This window comes from Lachnellula hyalina (assembly GCF_007821495.1).
Source record: "Lachnellula hyalina strain CBS 185.66 chromosome Unknown contig00186, whole genome shotgun sequence".
NCBI classification, from domain to species: domain Eukaryota; kingdom Fungi; phylum Ascomycota; class Leotiomycetes; order Helotiales; family Lachnaceae; genus Lachnellula; species Lachnellula hyalina.
Window position 1 is genome coordinate 27,303 of NW_022157300.1, and position 20,544 is coordinate 47,846.

The 20,544-nt window shown below is 47.6% G+C and overlaps 6 protein-coding genes across 6 annotated transcripts; 3 read left to right on the forward strand and 3 right to left on the reverse strand.

Moving 5' to 3' along the window:
* Positions 1-196: 196 nt before the first annotated feature.
* On the reverse strand, positions 197-1,246 carry LHYA1_G008198 (uncharacterized protein; the record flags this gene model as incomplete). The annotated part of the gene is given in 2 exon segments (XM_031153118.1): positions 197-1,035; positions 1,051-1,246. 2 exon segments carry the CDS (start codon positions 1,244-1,246, stop codon positions 197-199), a joined length of 1,035 nt encoding a protein of 344 aa, XP_031002133.1.
* A 6,045-nt stretch (positions 1,247-7,291) lies between these two features.
* On the reverse strand, positions 7,292-8,062 carry 17E5.220 (putative dolichyldiphosphatase; the record flags this gene model as incomplete). The annotated part of the gene is made up of 2 exons (XM_031153119.1): positions 7,292-7,942; positions 8,015-8,062. The coding sequence occupies 2 exons, from the start codon at positions 8,060-8,062 to the stop codon at positions 7,292-7,294; spliced, it is 699 nt and encodes a 232-aa protein (XP_031002134.1).
* Positions 8,063-8,484: 422 nt separating this feature from the next.
* On the forward strand, positions 8,485-10,353 carry itt1_1 (E3 ubiquitin-protein ligase; the record flags this gene model as incomplete). Its single annotated transcript, XM_031153120.1, has 1 exon — positions 8,485-10,353. One exon carries the CDS (start codon positions 8,485-8,487, stop codon positions 10,351-10,353), a length of 1,869 nt encoding a protein of 622 aa, XP_031002143.1.
* A 422-nt stretch (positions 10,354-10,775) lies between these two features.
* Positions 10,776-11,549, forward strand: LHYA1_G008201 (uncharacterized protein; the record flags this gene model as incomplete). The annotated part of the gene is made up of 3 exons (XM_031153121.1): positions 10,776-10,920; positions 10,979-11,143; positions 11,239-11,549. Coding segments are annotated over 3 exons (621 nt in total), but the record flags the coding sequence as incomplete, so codon positions are not given.
* Positions 11,550-11,640: 91 nt separating this feature from the next.
* Positions 11,641-13,523, reverse strand: Slc7a6 (Y+L amino acid transporter; the record flags this gene model as incomplete). The annotated part of the gene is made up of 2 exons (XM_031153122.1): positions 11,641-12,468; positions 12,516-13,523. 2 exons carry the CDS (start codon positions 13,521-13,523, stop codon positions 11,641-11,643), a joined length of 1,836 nt encoding a protein of 611 aa, XP_031002141.1.
* Positions 13,524-13,957: 434 nt separating this feature from the next.
* Positions 13,958-17,073, forward strand: leu-5 (Leucine--tRNA ligase, mitochondrial; the record flags this gene model as incomplete). Its single annotated transcript, XM_031153123.1, has 2 exons — positions 13,958-14,509; positions 14,557-17,073. 2 exons carry the CDS (start codon positions 13,958-13,960, stop codon positions 17,071-17,073), a joined length of 3,069 nt encoding a protein of 1,022 aa, XP_031002142.1.
* Between the last annotated feature and the right edge of the window lie 3,471 nt (positions 17,074-20,544).

Below are 20,544 nucleotides of genomic sequence, written 5' to 3' on the forward strand. Positions count from 1 at the left end.
CAAGGCGTGAAAGGACAAAGAGTATCAGAATTTTATATGTGAATCCAATTGTTTGCCTCCGAGCAGATGTAGTCTTGATTAGATGGCAGGTTTAAAATTAATCTAATCTAAAATGGAGAACGCAAGCATTATTATTACCAAATCTATCATAGATGAATGACACCCTGCAAGCCCAAACCCAGAAAATGCTCATTTACTAACAAAACCAAGTATCATAATCCCCCAACACCCCACTCACTCCACCCCACCTCAGCGCACTAACCAACCACCTATAATCACCATTACCTATAGCCCACTTCCCGCCATCACTGCCCGTGACAATGGTATCAGATCGAAAAATACCGTTACCACTAGGCCAATTATATCCCAGCGACAGAGTCAACGTGCCAAAACTTTCCTGGCCAAAGACCGTAGAATTTGGTGTGAAGGCTGAAGGTTTATAATCATATTCTGCGTCCTTATCAAAGCCGTAGTTGTTGGCTTGGACAGTTGTATTTGCCGGAAGGACATCGACACAGAACTCACGCGTCCATTGAAGGGTGGGAAGACTGGATCCGAAGCCGGTTTCCGCCACAAATTCAAGGACTCCGGTGTCAATAGTGAGAACGGTTTGGTTGTATGACCAAATGCGTGGGAAGATGGCAGAGGAAGTGGAATTTTGGATTTTAATGTATGGTGTGTTGAAAAGTGAATAAGGGGAACCAACGTAAGGAACATGGAGATCTTTGTCATTTGAAACAATGTTGATGTAGCCGCTGAAAACGGGAAGCTTAGAAGGATCGATATCAGAAGGTGGAGTAACAGAGACGTGGACTGATGATCGTTGGCCAGCGGGGATGGTGATGCTTAACTGCGAAAAGGCTGCAGTCCCGTATATAGCGCGTTGGCTCATTTCTTGGTAATCAAGGGTATAGTCTATGTACCCGGCTCCTTGATGAGAGAGCGAGTAGGTCTTGGGGCTTCCAGATGTGTTTTCTATTGTGATATTCGCAGTGCCGTATTCCGTGTGACTGATGTCCGTTACAGTAAACTGACCTGGAGATATCACACTGGTTGAAAAGATTGCATCATAGGCATTCACAAGACCAGCTCCTTGCTGAGGGGTTGCTGCCAAAATTGAAGAATCAAAAACCCACGGGGTAGGTTTTGCGGTGACTTGCAGCCTGTTCTTCACTTCTTCGATTGTTGCTTCTGGAAACTGCGATTTGACGAGAGCAAAACATCCGGAAATATATGGTGTAGCCATGGATGTTCCTGAAAGAATAGCATAACCGCCAAGCGGTCCGAGTGGCCATGTAGAGAGAACATGACCTCCAGGTGCTGAGATTTGAGGTTTCAGAGTGTAGTCGTGCCAAGTCGGACAAAATCAGAATAGTAGTCCATCAATCCTCCACTAGGCTGTGGAGCGCTTGTGAAGTTGCCACTCTTGAAATTTAGCTGGTACTTCAAATAACCACCACTAGCTGCATAATTGCTGGTGAATTCTGCACCATACACCGAGTTAACGTTGATGAATTGAGTTGTTCCAAAGAAACCTTGACTTGGAGTATCGTAAGCGGACAAATATGGATCTTCCTGGGCTGAGTTCACTGGATTTGTGGTAGGACCATTATACGCCATGATGTAGACCGGTTTGATTGAAGACCCAGTCCAAGATTCAGCACTTGTGGCTTTGCATTCCTGGCCCGCTAAATTTGTACCAAATGCAATTATTGTATTATTGATATCCTTGATTGTCGAAAGTGCGGTTGTCCAATCGTTGGTATCGCACCCATTGTCTAGTAAATAAACATCCACTCCATCAGGGACATTGAGCGGGTAGACTGAAGCATACTGAATAATCGTGCCCGTCGAGTCTTTGGCTCAATAAACCAACGGAAAATCCGTGTTGGAGATAGCACCGACTCCAATGGCAGTCGTTTCCGTGCTAGGCCATTGTTCAAGGTAAAGATTTGGGGCATATGGACTTCCTGCAGCGTCATTGGCCATGGCAACAATTACAGCAATCCCGGCATCGGTGAGCTTTTTGGTGATAACGGCTAGAGGATCGACTGCACTACTGAAGCTCTGTGTCCCCGCTCCAATGGACATGCTGAAAATGTCAACTTTGTCTTCAAAAGCTTGTGACAAGGTAGAAATAATGGTGTCACCCACGGAATGTCCTTCACAATCCAGAGCATTGTACATGTAAATAGTGGCTTCTGGGGCAACTCCGACTATATCGAAACCACCCGGAACGCTGTCCATCCCAAGTATGCCTGTCTGATTAGCATAAATCTTCTTATTGAGTAAGAAACATACCGGCGATATGTGTTCCATGACCACCGCCAAAAGCAAGTTGTCAAAGGATCAGTAGAGTTGGCAACCTTCCCATCATCCGTTATAAAGGATGCACCACCCGCAATCTTGTGACCAGGTCCAAATCCACCACCAAGAGCCGGGTGTCGATAATCCACACCTGTATCAACGACAACAATCTTGACTCCTTTGCCCTTGATCCCAAGTGCATGAAGCTTATCAACACCACCCATTTGAAGACTTGATCCCAGGTTTCCTGCGCCAGCAGAAGTTTTCAGTTGAGGAGGGTCTGAGTAGGAAAGCATGGGATCCATAGGCGCGGAGATGTTGGGCAAGGTTGAATCCCGAAACTGTACACTCGTGATACTGACTCAACACTAGGTATGGCCGTCAATTGAGCAAGTAGTTCCTTATCACTGGCGTTTCTAGTCGCCTTATTGAAACACAGAGAAAGACATCTGGATTCATGAACTCGTATCGGACGTCATACTCTATTGAAGCCGCACGCTTGTGGAACGTTGTGATATGGGTGTCTCGGCGGGACAAGGAACCAAAGAACTCAGTTTCCGGAGCAAGTTGAATGATATAAGCTTTGTCTAAAGCCGTAGAAGTGGGCTTAAATGCATTTGATGCGAAACTCGATGAAAGCAAAGACGAAAAGCAAAGAAAGAGCAACATTGTTGGAATCTTAGTGATGGAGAGGAACGAATTCTGAAGGCCAGGAAGAACATACCCTCTATATATTCTGAGGTGTTTTCATCCTTCTCGTACGTCTTCGTGCCTATGTTTGTCAGGTTGTTGAAATGTGGATATGTGTTAATTCAGTTAGTCGTTTCCAAGATTGTAAGTCTGCTTCTAATGTGCAGTGTTGGGGACTAGTAGTCTCTGCACCTCGCCTCACGTCACTCCATGTTAAGAGACGACGTGCGTCGCCGTGCAGGGTGAGGCTCACTACACGTGGAGCCAAAGATTTAGCCAGACAACCCGAGATAATCCTAGGCAGGTCCCAGCGGGTCGGGCCTCGCGAATCTCAAAAGTGTGTAAATACAAGGTTATGTGGAAAAAGTATATTATGAATGTGGTATAGAATATGGACCTTTCCAGGACCAAACTGAAGGGGAAACAAAAGGCGGCAAGCTTCTCTGTAGACTACTACAAATTATTACAAGGTCGTGAAATGGAAGGATCGATTCGGCGGTCGATAGTAAAGTGCACCCGTTGCGACCATTGCGAACAACGTGGTGGGATACACCATTTCCAGGATGAATAGAAAGCTGCAGTCACCCTCCCTTGCAAGGCAGTTGATGAAGATATAAAATGTTGAGATGGTTTCACTAGGATTTTGATTACCCTGCATGCCGGGATGACTTCCTAGACTCGGCTCTAATTCGTACCAACCGTATACACCGTCAAGACCGAATCAATATAAATCGGCTGATTTGAAGAGTATTGTATAAGCACAGTAATACTCGCATGAACTCCTTGCATTTTACGACTGCCTTGCAATCTAACGCGGGCAGTCCATCGAAGCTATTCGCAAGGTTTCGTAGGGCCATTCAATTTTGGGCGGGTTGCATGGAGCCTTGCCTAGAGTCTGCTGACAAAAGCGATACCCTTGACCAAGATACGGCTTTATTGAGAAGGTGGGAAATAGATAGGCTCCCATGAGGTCGAATTCGCCATTGTTGAACCCTACTTCGCAGATAGAGAGATACCCTAGCACATATCATACCTGCTCGGAAGCTGAATTTAGAAGACGAGAGAAGTTCCCAACCGCGGACACCGCGGATAAGACGGCGGGGCAAAGCGAGTTGATACCTAAAGTCGAATAGTAAATAGTAGGAGTGTTATTCAAGGATGCAGTATCGGAAATACATTTTCCACCGAGAGTTGAGAATATCTGCGTTTGTGAGCTCGTGCTGGACAAAAGTCGGCAGTTGTTTGTCGTCGGAATAAAGTGACATCCGAACCGACGAAGCTAAAGATTCGGCGTTCGGCGCGTTAAACTTAACACGTGACTTGAGCTGTTGAATCTGCTGGACTATACCGGTGCTATCTTCTCAACTTTGGTATTTATAGAGAGCTATCCGCTAAGAAATTCGAGTGATAAAAAAGATGCCTCCAAACATACCGTTAATCTTGTAACAAGCACGTAAAATACCCTCTGTTATGACAGAGCTATGTTCAGCTCACGTTATATTCCCCATCTGATCTTTCAAAGACACTTTCACTTCAGCGGGCTCTTTATTCCAAATATTGCCATTGTGCAATCTTTCGTTTCCAAATTGGTTTCGTTTTATGGTTATTTTTAAACATGATCGCCCACTAGAAGATTGGAAATCCTTCTTGAGACACAGACCAGCCCATAATTACGTGAAATACACCAATTGCCGGAAAGTGTTTAAAGCTTTTCAATTCCTAAAGTTCTTTGATAATCGACCAAGACATGCGCAACAGTTTCCCAAGTTCAAGATTCAAGTGTGCAAGGAAATGGAAGTGCAGGCCGAATGCTGAGCTCGTCAGTCTGACCAGTGTAACGTTCCTATTACGATAATAGCCGATCCACTAGGCGCTGCACGTCGCGTTTACAAGACGAGAAGAGTTAGACCATGGGCAGACGTTACAAGATTCGCTGTCGCGAGTGTAGAAGGAGAAAAGTCAAGGTATATAGCCACATCCAGGGAGGAAGGCCGGACGATTAGATAACTTACTAATGCTGTGCATCCTTCTAGTGCACAGCAGAACAGCCCTCATGCTCCCGATGCGCCGATAATGGCATTACTTGCCCTGGATACGATGACACAAAACTTGAATTTGTGTAAGTGGCTGTGTTCCGTCTTGTAGCTTGCATCTAGGCCACCGTTAGAGTATGCTTTTCTAGCCGCGTTCACACACCATCTGTTTCTTACCAACTTAAGCTTTCCAATAGGAACCGCAATTCTGCCTCTCCAACCCAGTCAAAAGAATTTCTATGATGTCTAATGCTGATTTCTGTTCAGGTCTTATCAGCACAGGCCGGATTTAGCAGTTTGTAATGCGGTTGCTTCTAGAAAACAAGAGCTCCCTCGAGTAAGTTATCGTCCTAACCTCTCTTCCATTTTGCTTATCCCGTTCTAGTTCGAGATAATTACCAGTTCAACTTGGCCGCTGCAAACCCCAAATCTAGCGTCCGCCAATTTAAACCAGCTATTCTCAACCGCAGTTACACCCGATTCTCAAATATCACCCCTTGTCAAATATGGGAATCCTACAGCCACGTGGTTCTTCAAGCTCCCAGATATTGCGTCCAATGATCCTCTCATTGAGTATAGCCTTCAAGCACTGAGCTTGATCCACTTAGGCAAGACCCGAGGAGATGAACACGCTGTCAGGATGGCAAGGATATCTTTTGCGCGTGCTTTGAAGCAGATACAAGAGGTGGCGCGAAAGAAACGCGCTGACTTCAAGATGCTTACTGCTGCAGTTATCATTTCATTGTACGAGGTGGGTGTCAAAGCCTTTGGAGAAGAGAGGCCGCTGACTATTACAGTTGTACGATTGTCCAACACCCAAAGGAGACGGTTGGGCAAAACATGTGGAAGGAGCCCAGTTGTCGGGCATGATTCCAGGACCTGAGAACCTGACGGAAGTTAATGGAGTGAGGACGTGGATTATTTTTAGAACATTGGTGGTAATTAAGTATACCCTGCACTCAAGTTCTTCTCTTACCCGCGAATAGATCACCAACTCATTATGCACTCGCAAACGATGCCTTCTCGCGCGCGTAAAGCGGCCAGAAAGCCACATTAAATCAAATGGTCCGGTGCTCAACCTTTGCGAAAGTTTGGACGACATCACAGCTCTCGTCGGAGAGATAGTTGAGCAAGCAGATCAGCTCTCTTTGCTGCCATGGACAGCGGAAACCCGTGAATTTTACACATCGATCCTGGATCAGTGGCGCCATCTGAATTATAAATTCAATCTTTGGTATTCGAGCCTTCACGAAATGGTAGCCGTGCCCTTCTCAGCTGATAAAGGTATAAGTTCAGCCGATTTCGATTTCGGACCTTCCTTTACTTTTCACTCGTCCTGGGTGGCTCAAACACTGCTGCTCTATTGGGCAGGGAAGCTTCTCCTCTACGAAGCGTTGAGAGTGGCGATGAAATGGAGCCAGGATTGGCCGGCCGAGGAATCACTAACCATGAACCTCGAACCCCTGCCAGCTATTCTCAGTCCAGAAGCCCAAATCACGCACGATGCCTTGATCATTGGAGCCCTGTCAACAGACCTGCTACTCGGACTAGTGCTCGTGCAACAAAGCGAATACGATGCCGCGAGGAATGTGAGGAAAGGAATGCGTTATATCTGGAGCTCTGACATTGGCATGTTGCCTCAGTTCCGGGCGGGGACGCCGTTAATTGTTGCGACGCAGTATTTGAGAAATATTGGGGACGAGCAGGAAGTAACATATTGTGCAAAGGCGGCTAAGGTTTTCGAGGACAATCAGATTGCGCTTGGGTCATTTATCGAGTCTTGTGCTGAGGCATGGGGGAATCCCGTCCAGAAGAAGATCCCGAGTGAGGGTCTAGGTTTGCAGGAATTGGGATGAAACTGCAAGGCATCAGAATTGAGATCCTTGGATATCTAAGGGATCAGGGACGAAGCCCTTGGAAAGGGGATTGAGGATCAAAATGGTAGAGCGACAAGCCTCGGGGCGAGAGACCCGGAGGGAAGTCAGGCAGATAGTAGAGCGTGGATTGAGATGCTGCAAAGGTGGAATATTCGGCAGAAGAGTTGACTGGATCAGACTTCCATGCTTGGAGCTTCTCTCGCGTCCCTTCTGAGACTTGCACTTGCACTCAGGAGGGTCCGTGTAGAAGGAGGGGGGAACATGCTACTCTAACAGATACCTACTACTCCCGGAAAGGCTATGATAGGTGAACTCAAGTCCGCGCAATATAAAAATAAGACAAAAAATCTTGAAATATATTCCATATTGGTATACACCGCAAGATCACCTCCTCTTCTTGCCTTTTGATGTAGATGACGACGATATCCGCTTCACCTCCCATTTCTCCCATCCAGCTTGACATAGATCTTCTTCCACCACCAGATCTCTCATTCTAAATAGCCTAACAATGGGCTGGTCTATAGCCCAGGACAGTAATCCAATCTGCCGAACCACCGTTGTGACCAAGAACCAAGATACAGCAGTCACAGCCCCAGCCACACATCCAACCAGCACCTGCTTTGGTGTATGATAACTCAAATAAGTCCTACTCCACGCAACCAAGCCCGCATTCGCCAGTGCCAGCCCGGACAGCGCAAACCTCGCAAGCATACTTAACGGCGTATGGCTGGGTGTCGGCTTCTTAGGAACATGTCTGAACAGCAAGAAAAGGGTCAAGCTCAGCGAGAAGAAGGCGACGAATTGCGCGTGTGAGGACGGCATTCCGTAGCCTTTCCCATGCATCTGTTTCGGGCGCTCTTCTTTGAGGATGCGCTTCAAGGCGAAGTTTAGGGCCTCGCAGGCCAATTGGCCGCCGAACATGAGGAGGATTTCAATCTCGCGGGTGGACCATATTAGGGTTGCGTACATGACGCAGAGGCCTTGGGGTACGAGGGCGAGCCATGCGCAGAAATAGGATATGGGGTCATTTGGATCCTGGCAAACGGAGGTTAGACAGAGTGTGGGAGGGGATTGGGGTGGGACTGGTGGGATCGAGGGCAGGCATACATAGTGAACGTGGGTTAGGGAGAGAGACGCGAGAGGAGTATCTGCCATGAATGGTAATGGAGTTGGTGATTGATAGATGACCTGCAGAGATTCAATATACACGGCATATGTACAGTCGTGGTGGTGTATATATTAATTCTATGATGGTTCTTGGGATATTTGTTGAAGGGGAAATCCATCCGCTCTTCTAAAGCGGCGTGGTTCAATATATAAAGCGGCTCTCCAAAATCACGACTCACAACAGACTCGAAAAATCCCAAATTTCCTAATTCGACCAACACACTTACCAATATCGGTATTTCGGCGTAAAGTATAGCTGGTGATCTCTCGCCACTTGTACACAACTTTCGTCCCTACATAAACGCAGCATACCATATCTTTTCTCCTCTCCTCAATACTTATGATCCTCATCATTCCCCTCCCTGCAGAAGTCCTATCCAGGATCGGCCGGTGACATTCTGCCTGCCACAATGGACGACGAAGACGAGCGCACAATCGAACTAGACTGCATCGCAGCAATCTTCCCTGAAATTGTCCTCAACCCCGAGAATCCCTTCTCCGCCTCCATCGAACTGCCTGTTCACCCTCAGAACACCGTCAAGGTCGCCTTCCCTGCGTCCTCGGACGGTGCACTTCCTACCCCACCACAGTCCGACTCCTCGAGTCAAGTCGACACCGAATCTACTCCAGAGGTTGTTACTATTGTCGAATCGCATAACTTATCCTATCTGCCGTCTCTAAAGTTGCACATTACTTTGCCTGAAGGATATCCGGAAGAAAAGCCGCCAAAGTTTGAAATATCAACCTCGCCATCATGGCTATCGCAAACCCACTTGGACGAGTTGCAAGCCAACGGAGAGCGCGTATGGGAGGAAGCTGGTCGCAGTGCTGCGGTCTATGGTTATATTGATTTCCTACAACAATCTGCTGAGAACGCATTTGGGTTTGCGGAAGGCAAGGTTCTCGAAATACCCCAGGATCTCAAAATATCTCTCCTGGACTGGGATATTAAAGCAACGCAGGCTGCTTTCGAGAAGGAAAGTTTTGCATGCGGGATTTGTCTTGATCCAAAAAGAGGCTCCGTCTGCCACCGAATGATCGACTGCGGCCATGTTTTCTGCGTTCAATGTCTCCAGGATTTCTACAATAATGCTATAAACGAAGGCGATCTAGCCATGGTGCGCTGTTTGGCCCCTAATTGCGCAAAGAAACGCTCGGAAGCTCAAGTCAGTACGGGCAAGACTCGAAAACCGAAGACGAATCTCAGCCCTAGCGAACTATTAGAAATCCCACTAGAACACGATGTGGTCACTCGATACGTTAAATTGAAACACAAGGCGGATTTGGAATCGGACAAGAATACGATATACTGCCCGAGAAAGTGGTGTCAGGGTGCTGCCAAATCAAAGAAGCATCGAAAGCCGGTTGGCTTGGAAATCGATAACTCAAATGATGAGTCGGATGCCGATGACATGGCGGAGAAGAAGGATTACGTTTCTGGTAAAGACCTACTCTCGGTGTGCGAGGATTGCTCTTATGCATTCTGCAGCAGATGCTACCAAGGATGGCATGGAGAGTTAACTGTTTGCTCACCAAAGAGGGATCGTGGAGAGCTCACTGAAGAGGATAAGGCATCTTTGGAATACCTACAGCTTCACACAACGCCTTGCCCGACTTGCGCTGCTCCAGCACAAAAGACTCATGGCTGCAACCACATGATTTGCTTCAAATGTCGTTCTCACTTCTGCTATCTATGCTCGGCATGGTTAATGCCCGCAAATCCATATCAACATTACAACACAGAGCAGGAGCCTTGCTACATGCGATTATGGGAGCTCGAGGGAGGCGATGGTGATGATGTGGGCATTGGATACGCGGGAGGTGCACCACGTGGTCCAGAGGAAGTTGCGGATATTGAGCCTGAGCCGGAGCCGGAGGGCTTCTTCGAGGTAGTAGAGATGGCAAACGACGAACCTCATCCTATCCAAGCCCAACGTCCTATCGACGACGCCCCGCTAGAAGCTCTCCAGCGCGAAGGTCCTCTTGTACTACGCATCAATCATCTCCCTCCCCAACCCGCACCCGCTGTTCCCGACCCACCTCAACAGGCCCGCCGAGGACCAAATGCAAGACCCGGACGAGGAGGACAAGCCCGTCGAGTTGTGCAGCCACGCCATGCACCGGTGCCTGCTCCTGCACTAGATCGGGCACAGCAGGAAGCTGCACAGAGGGAATGGGTGCAGAGGTTTGTGCAAATGGCGTTAAATGATGAGGAAGATGAGCTAGACAGTGATGATGAGGATGACGATGCTGCTGCGTGGGAGATTCCGGTTAGATGATATGAGTATGAAGGGACATGGTTTTATGAGGGTTTGCGGTTCAATAGGTTTGGCATAGCGAATGGAGTTTGGGATACATGTGTGCAAAGATTATATATAGCTCTTCTAAATAGGCACAACAATGGGAAGAATATAGTTCGTCTAATTCAGGGGCCTAGCACGTGACTGCTAGGTACTTGCTATCTTTTGTAATTAGCAAGAGATACAATTGGGTTGTGGGGTATTCTTTGCTTTCCACTGAAACGATATCATTGTTTTTATCACTTTGTCCCGACTGCAAACCACTTTCTCGTTCTTCGTGAGCACTGCATATCCAGATTATCATGACATCACGAGTCTCCTTAACTACCACTTCAAATATCTTCAAATTGTTGGATCTGAACTTCAATTTACTTTTCCTATCACAACATCAAATTCTAGTAATTGACTTACTTAATTGCCAACCTACCTATCAACCATGTTTGCCCTCTCATCCATCCACCCCCCGCGAACCCCACCCAGATCCCACAACGCTCGCCACGAACCCCAATACCTCATCCATCGACTACACACCGCATCCCGAAACTTGTAAACAAACCCGCTTTCCCATTTGCACTCTCTCCGCTTTCACTAACAAACTCATCAGCAATCCCGCTCTCGGCATCTAGACAGAAGATTTTGACTTCGATATGTGCGCTGTATTCCGGCAGTGCGAGTCAGGAGGATATGCAAGTGTATGCTGAGAAGGCGGTTTATGATGATCCGTGGAGTTTTTGTGATGATCGTTTCAAGATTGCGGGGCAGTGGTATGGTATGATATGCTTCCCTCTTAACCCCCCAATCAATCCCCCTTTATTGTAACTCGTGACTCGTAACTTGGTATTAATGGCATGTCATGACATTCAGGGATTCCTAAAATCATGGGCACCTCAAAGACTCTGGCAACAGAAGTCGTATCCAGCACAGACAAAGAGATTGTGTTCAAGCTGCAACAGGAATATAGGCCGAAACTCATGCCGACAGGAAAAGCGGTGAATAGTCTAGTAAGTCTTGCGTTAAAAAAGGAAGGAGGGGATGAGAAGGTGGTGTATCATAAGGATATGTGGAATGAGAAGGATTATAGCCATGAGGGGTTGGGGAAGGTGATGAAGACACTGAATGGGGACTATTTGACGGGGATTACGAGGCCTCCAAAGGAGTTGAAGCCAAAAGACTAAAAGGAATGAAATGCAAGAAAGCAGGAGTTGACGAGTTAGCCGAGGGCCTTGAAGTTGAACGTTTGTATTAATTAATATGCATATGGATTCATCAACTCGTCCCCCATTTCCAAAACTTCCATCCCCGTCTTCCACTACTTCCACTCTCCCTCTTCACCTGATCCCGTCCCGCTATTCGCCAGTAATAAATTGGGACGCCGATGCCAACAAACACCACAACAATCAACGTTTGTAGCGGTTCTGCAAAGACTGCTCTACTAAGCAAAAACAGACTCACGCAGCAGAAGATAATCGGCGTGGTGATCCATGTTTTGTACGGCCTTTCCAAATTCGGCTCTCTTACACGCAAGATGATGAGACCGAGAACGGTAAGGAAGTAGAACGTGTAACCTGCTACGCCGTAGAATGTAACGAGGGTTCCGAATTCGCCGACAAAGACGTAGCATGCTGTGAGACAGGCATTGAGGACCATAGCGTAGACCGGAGTGAAGAATAATCCCGTTTCTTCATCCCCACATAGCTTTGCCAGAAGCTTCGATGCCCAGTTCCTGGTTCTCAGACGAGAGGAAGTAGGCTCGTCGTGATTCCTTATGCCTATCTTGCCGAACACTGATGGGAGATAGCCTTCTTTTCCTGCTACGTAGACGAGACGGCCACTGGTGAACGTTGTGGCATTTAGGGCACCAAAACAGGATGCGCTGACGATTAGGGCTAGGACGAGGGAGCCAATGGGGCCAAACACTTCGTTCCCAAACATGACGGCTACTGTATTGGACGAGTTGAGAGTTCTGATGGGGAGGACGAAAAAGTAGGCGACGTTGGCGAGGATATAAGAGAGAATTACCAGCGGCATTGCTGTGTGTATGACTCTAGGGAGGTCTCGAGTTGGGTTACGGAATTCTCCAACCACATAGTTTGTCTAAAGAAGGTCAATATAGAGCTCAGAGATACGGACAAAACACTCACGTTATCCCAACCATCAAATGCCCACAGCCCCGCGTACAAAGCAACAGCCCAAGATGAAGCACTTGTGCTTGTCCCCTCAAACCACCCAATTGTCTTCCAATCCTGATTAGCCTCTCCAGATGCAGAAAATCCTGTGACCGCTACCACAATTCCAATGACCGTAACTCCAAGTAACGCAATGAACTTCATGAACATAAACATGTCTCCCATCCTCGTGCCCAGTCTCGTAGATATACAGTTCAGTAGCGTGACCACCAATAACCCAACTAAAGCCACGCTCTTATTAATCCAACTGCTCACATTTTCTGCCTCCGCCCCAATGGCTGCCCGGACGAGATATTCTCCCATGATTATGGAGATGATGGCCGAAGACCCAGGTTTCAGCACCATCACGGCACACCATGTAAACAAAAACCCGAATAACTCCCCGAATATTTTAGACAAGTACACCTGCGGGCCTCCATTCAGCGGTATCGCCCCTCCCAGCTCTGCATAACTCGATGCTCCCGTCCAAGCTAGTATCCCCGCCAATGCCCATACGATCAGCGACGCCCCAGCAGACCCAGCGTTCACATTGACCTGGCTGGGCGACGAGAAGATCCCAGACCCTATTATCAACCCTACTATCAACGACAACCCATTCAAATACGTGAGCGTCTTGTGTTTCTCCAGCGATCCTCCTCCTAACGCCGTCTGTGGACCCGAACTCGATATAGGGGCACCTATGGGCGCATAGCCATTGCCTTGCGTCGAGGACAAGGGAAAGAGATGGGACTGGAAGTCAAAGGCAGAGGAGACGGAGAATGAGCGGTTATGTGGTATGCGGGCTGGGTTGCGGGAGTCTAGGGGGTCGTCTTCTTCGAGGGAGAGTTTGCGCGAGGATGGAACGCCCGAGCGAGAGGAGGTGGAGGATGTTGATGTTCGAGGCCCAGGGGAAGAGGAGGCTAGGCTGGCAAGCTCGAGGGAATCGCGGGCGTGGGGCTGAAGGGAGGAGTAGTTGTGCGCCATGGTATGTATTGGTGTGGTGTGGTATAGATGTTGTAGGATTGAGCCCCTTTTACGTCCACATGTTCGAGGGAGAGGAGAGTTGATGTGGGTTGAAGACTGGTTTTACAGTAACGTCTTGCTCATATCGTCGTGAAGCGGGTAATCTGGGGGGAATATATAAATGAATTACGGGGGAATTATAATATGTACTTCAAAATATGGAGGTTATTGTGAGAAAGTGAAGCCAGCATGTGATGTTTGCAGTGCGTGATGTTTGGTCTGTTTTCTGTTGTTCCCTTTGTGTTGCAGTGAAGTTGAGCCGCCAAAGTCTAAATTGAGTGCACGTCCTTTTTCGCGGAACATTTCCATCTCTACTTTACTTCACAATCTTTCTACTTCACCACTTCCAACCACAATAATGAAGCTATTTTCATAGCGCAAAATGCTGCAGCAACATGATTTCAAACAGCAGGTATGCAGGGCAAAGGCTCGTCCGACCAGGCTGCTCAAAGTTTGCCAATCGCAATGGCAGTCACAATGCTCCTACCAGCATCCATAATTATACTACCCGACGATTTGCGTTCGAGCTCTCACGACAGAAGGCAGAAGGAATCAATGAACGCCTCAAACCAAAGCCAAAACCTCTGCCTCTGAACCTCCCAGAAGTTGACAGAACGTGGCAAAGGGTATGGGCTAGCAATCGACAGTATATGGGGATTAGGGGTCCCGATGCGAAGAAGTCGTATATTCTGCCAATGTTTCCATACCCTTCAGGGGATCTTCATCTGGGACATCTACGAGTATATACTATATCGGATGTTTTGGCGCGGTTCAAACATATGCAGGGCTACAAAGTGATGCACCCTATCGGATGGGATGCATTTGGTCTGCCAGCAGAGAACGCAGCGATTGAGCGAGGAATCGATCCGGCAGTATGGACCAAGAGCAATATTGGGAAGATGAAAGGACAACTAGACGCCATGAATGGCCATTGGGACTGGGATAGAGTACGTAGAATAGCACATAAGGAGACATAGGGCTAATCCAGGTCCAGGAGGTTGCAACTTGTGACCCAAGCTTCTACAAGCACACACAACGCCTGTTCCTGCTCCTGCATGAACGTGGCTTGGCATACCAAGCCGAATCTCTCGTGAACTACGACCCAGTGGACAAAACTGTTTTAGCCAATGAGCAAGTCGACGCAAGTGGCAATTCATGGAGGTCGGGGGCCAAGGTTGAGAAGCGCTTATTAAAGCAATGGTTTTTCAAAATATCTGAATTCCGACAAGAGCTGCTAGATGATCTGCAATATCTAGCCAAGGATTCCGCATGGCCCGAAAGGGTACTGGCAATGCAGAAGAATTGGATTGGAAAATCTGTTGGGGCGGATATCAAATTTCCTGTGGTATCGAATGATCAACAAAGTCATACTAACATTAAAGTATTTACCACACGGCCAGACACATTATTTGGTGTGCAGTACCTTGCTCTTGCATCAACGCATCCAATTGTCCAAAGTCTCGCAAAAAGTGATGTTGACCTGCAAGCTTTCCTAGACACATTACCAGCGCTCCCACCAGACTCAAAGGTTGGCTACCTATTGCCTAACATCAGAGCTACCAACCCCCTTGCAGACGAAACGACGACACCGGATGCAACCAAAGCTCCTTTGCCGATTTTCGTTGCACCGTATGTCCTCGGAGATTACGGAGACGGTGCGGTAATGGGAGTCCCAGGTCATGATACTCGCGATTATGCCTTTTGGAAGCACAATCGATCTGGCGATCCAATCCGACTGGTAATTTCCTCTTCACCTACTAAAAATCCTCAAATCAAAACGAGCAATCAGCCCTTCCTTCGTGAAGGCTATTTGAACTCTCACAGCGGACCTTATGCTGGACACACCAGTGCACAGGGTGCGGGGGAAATTGTTTCCTTCCTCGAGTCGAAAGGCCTTGGATCTGCTGCTGCAACATGGCGTCTCCGAGATTGGCTTGTAAGTCGCCAACGCTATTGGGGAACTCCAATCCCCATTATTCATTGTGGAAGCTGCGGACCAGTCCCTGTTCCAGAAGACCAGCTGCCAGTCCAGCTTCCCAAGGTTGAGGATCATTGGGCGGAAGGAAAGACTGGAAATCCCCTGGAAAACGCCCATGATTGGGTGAATACGTCTTGTCCAAGGTGTGGGGATGCGGCAAAGCGAGACACAGATACCATGGATACGTTTGTCGATTCAAGTTGGTACTTTATGAGGTTTCCTGACGCAAAAAACAATGACGCTCTATTTTCACCTGAAGCAGCAAATGCGTCCCTCCCTGTTGATGTTTATATTGGCGGGGTCGAGCATGCAATCTTGCATCTTCTCTATGCTCGGTTCATCTCCAAGTTCCTCGCTACAACGCCTTATTGGCCAGCCGGAGCAACACATCATGGGGAACCCTTCAAAAAAGTCCTCACACAAGGAATGGTTCATGGGAAAACATTCTCGGACCCTTCTACTGGACGGTTCTTAAAACCAAATGAGGTTGATCTTAGCATACCCTCTAAGCCCCGTATTCTCAGCACCGGAAAAGCTCCGAATATCAGTTATGAGAAAATGTCAAAGTCAAAGTACAATGGAGTTGACCCCGGAAAATGCATGAGCAAATATGGAGCAGATGCCACCAGGGCACATATTCTATTCCAAGCTCCGGTCACCGAGGTCCTAGAATGGGACGAGGAGAGAATATCTGGCATAACACGATGGTTGCGTAGACTCTACGAACATATCGATAAATTCGCTGCGGTTTGGGCATACGCGAATGCGGAATTCTCTGACATATATTATCCAAGAAATTACATTCTGGCGGCTCAAAAGATGAATTCTGAGGCGTTACCGTTGATAAAGGCTCTCCACTCTGTGCCAGAGAATGAGGCAGACGATAACTTTCCAATGCGGCAACGCGAATATCGGAATCAAGGAATGGACCGGGGTGAACAGCTTTGGTTTGAGGTTCAAAAAACCATTGTAAGCGTCACTCACTCATACGACAACAGCTATTCTCTCAACACGGTAGTGTCAGATCTGATGTCCCTGACGAACGCCATACTCCACCAATCGTTCCCCGTCACTCACGATTTATTGGAGGAGGACAAGGAGTCCGACATTCCGATTCTGGATTTGACATTACACCAACATGCGGTAAGTCAGCTAGTCAAAATGATGGCGCCTATCACCCCGGCATTCGCAGAAGAAGTCTGGATGAAAGTCAACCCGCAACTTTCGAATTCCCCAACTTCCATTTTCGTGGAACCCTTCCCGGAGACAGATGGCACGTATGAGTTGCTAGCTCCTACGAGGCGAAAATGTGCGGTGCAGGTCAATGGGAAGTTGAGGGCTATCGTTCACCTGACGATTCCGAAAGAAGATATGAAGGGTAAGGAGTTGGAGATATTTCTGGTACGGGAAATCCTGGCTACGGCGGAGGCGAAGGAAAAGCTAATGGGTGAGGGGAAGGGGCTAGCGGATGTAAGGAAGGCGACGAAGGTTATTGTTGTGCAAGGCGGGAAGACGCTCAATTTTGTAATGTAGACTATGTGTTTGTATATTTGTATATGATAGTGTATTTGATAAGTCATTGAATATATCCTCGTATGTTTCAACCTCGCGCTAATAAGCGAAGTCAACAAGGCTGGCCAAAATGTGTCGGCCTCCCAGCGTTGGTATTCATTCCGTCCACTCCGTCAGACAAACAACGCATCGCAGTCGAAACACGCAACTCTCTAATAGCATTGCAACCACTTGCACGTCAATCCACACTCCAGCAATCCAGCATCTCTCAACCTGCTATTACTCATCCCGAATTGTACAACATGAAATCCTCAACCCCTCTCCCTGGTCCCGATGCCGCTCAGCGTATGGATGACGCCGACAAGAAGAATCACCTCAACTCCAGTGGCTACTGGAACCTAGATACGAACGAGCAGACTTGGGCCCTGTTCCGCAACGTCGCTGGCCCTCACAAGACCGTCAAGGAGCACCGGAGAATCGATGTCATTCACCAAGGCCTTGCCAACGAGTTCTACGACCGCTTCAAGTCACTTGTCGTATCCGAGTTGGCCCATGACTCTTTCTGCGGTGGTGCTTTCAAGGAGAAGGTGAAGTTGTCAAGTCCATTCACAGACATCTTGACTTTCGTCCTCGCTTCCCCTGTCATCCACAAGGATTACAAGACCATCTTCAAGACCCAGGTTGCCAGGTTGTACTATGAGATTGTGTCCTGTCTTCGTGTGAACGAGCAAAGAACACAAGAGTCTTTCGATGAGACTTTCTGGCAAGAGAATGAAGAGAAGCTTAAGCCTATTACCCGCGCTTTTTACCACGCTCGTCAACACAAAGATGCGGCTCCTCTCCCTGATGATATCAGTGATGCCTGGTTGGAAGAGTTTGGTCCTGTCTTCACTGCCAACTACAAAAAGGCTGTAGCCGAAGACCCAAACGCTCCTTTTAAAGTGGCCAAGTGTATTCGCAGCAAGTACGGACTTAGTAAGTTGTGCATATTGTCCTATGGGTGCCAGCTAACGTTATTGCTAGTCATCCCTGGTTACGATGAAGAGGAAGAGAATAATTCCCTCGAGAGAGCAGGCATGAGCCAGGTTGATGATGATTTCGATCACAAGAACTGTAAGCTTACAAGATTAGTCTGCTAATTAGATATGATGCTAACTGTAATAGTTGTCTTGACGCCTCCCCTGAATGCCATTAAAGTAGAAGAGTTCCCTAATGCCTCAATACAACACAGTTACCAAAACGGTTGGTGAAAATTGTCGACAAGGGAGTTCCGGCCAGAGTTGGCTCATTTGCTGCTTCTGCAGGCAATGGTGGTGCTGAACCTTTGCGATTTCAGACAGTGGTAATGTAAACGCGGCAGGTTCTCAAAGAATCAATTGATTTTGTGGCAGGCTTCTTACTCTTTTGTTTCTCGCAGAGAGAGTAATGTATCTGGACCTAACAAAGACTCTCCGATCTCTCCAAAACACAGCCAGCCTACAATACTACCATCGTTTTGCAAAAGGGTTTTTGGAGGATGAAGATGTTATGAGTATGGAGGTTATACTAAATTATGGGGAGATGAAAGACTAAATTGGGTGTATGTTTCTTTTTTTATGGAGCGGATGATACACTTGATGGATGTATGGGCCTGGTTGAACCTTGCTGGACGGAGTTGGGACACATAGCATTTGGTTCTAGATTCCGACAGGTTTTCCCAACTCATTTGACGATCGATTACAAACTCCAAATGGACGTGATTACAAACGGTACAGTTTTCGTTTAAAAGGATGCCTTGCATTCGATTGAAATTAACAATACAGTGCACAACTCGGTCTTCAGATATAGCCTCTTGCTTTGTCTTCAAATTCTCGTTGACTCCTTTGATGCCTTACTTTTCAACTTTTAATGTCCCACACCACCCGGCCCATTATAAATTGGTGGTGCTTCTCCCATCTACCGCGAATCTTCTTTCTTCGGTAGAGACGTCCGTATAACACTTTAGGAGTCGATGAACGCTTGGAATCAGGAGCAACACGCTACCGCCCAGATTTGATGCATGTATCTGAGCTTTACCGCCAGTACAAGGAATGAAGTTTACCACTGTCTAACTTTCTCAGCCAATTCACTTCTCTCTATTACTCAGCCATTTCAAACTTCAAGAGAACTGACTTCTCCAACTTTCCCGCTATCTCGAATCATCTTCAAGCACAACAACTCCGATCTATGAGAACTACTCACTCGGCCAGCCATTGTAAGCCATGACGCTGGGAATGGAGATGGAAGGACAGGAGATGTGAATTTCGGGAAGGACTTTGATAAAAGCTTGAGGGGTAAGTTCATCTGACGAGAAGTACATATATGTAACGAGCGGTAAAAGCCTGAAGCCTAGCGTGACGTTGGAATCAATGTAGTTCACTAAAGTTTAGAGTAATTGGTATGCGGAATCTATATTCCTTCAATTGTCATGGTAGAACAACCTATTGAAAAAGTAGACAAGAAACTGGCACGTGACAAAGGCGGTCTCGGCTAGCAAAAGGGGTTTGTTTACCACATCTCTCTCTCAATGTTCCAAAAGATTCCGCAGTATCTCATCGACACACAACCCAAGTATGGCTGCCACGAATGAGAAACATGCAAGAATCAGCTCTAATCACCACGATTCAACTGCCACTGGCGACCTCACGAGTACCACGGCGCAACAAGGTCCTGACGCCGAGAACCACAATGAAGACTTCATCCATCCTGACCGACGAAAACTCATGCGGCTTGGAGATTCTCATGAGATTAATATATCGACGCAGAGTCATCATCACAAGCTTCCCGCTGAAAAGTTTGGCTACTCTGATCCCATCTTAAGAGCTCCTGGCTACTCGAGCACCTCGGGTAGAGTGGCGCTGCGTGGTGGCCGATCAGCAGTTTCTGGTAACGAATTGAACAACTCTCTCAAACGGAGTACGTCCCATGGGAGAGATCAAGATCTGGATCATCGCCGAGAAATGGAAGGCTCGCATCATATGGAACGGTCAAGATGCGGCCGAAGCCCACTCAACCATTCCGACAGTCCACTTCTGTACATGAGCGATGATGGGGTCCTTCAACTTGGTAATGGATTCAGTGGTGGTAGACCAAGAATGAGAGGAGAATCTCCCGTTCGCAGTCATGGCTTGTCAGATGCACGTCCGCCTTTACATCCACTCACCCCTCCTTCAAGGCTTCATCCCCTTGAACCCAATGGCTACAACTTGCCATACAACACCCATAGCCGGTCACCTCCAAGCATGCACGACCAATTTGTGGATTCACCAGAGCGCAAAACGCAATCGAGACAGCAGGTGCATGCTCCATCATCATCACTAGCACGCCAAGTCCAACGCCACCCAGATAGGTAAGTCTTTGGGGAAATCATATCATTACAATATGGACTGCTTCTGGAGTCTGCATTCACCGCTTCTGAATCATTCCTGTATACTTTTTGAACCAAAGCTAAATTTTCCGTTCGCTAGTTCCCTG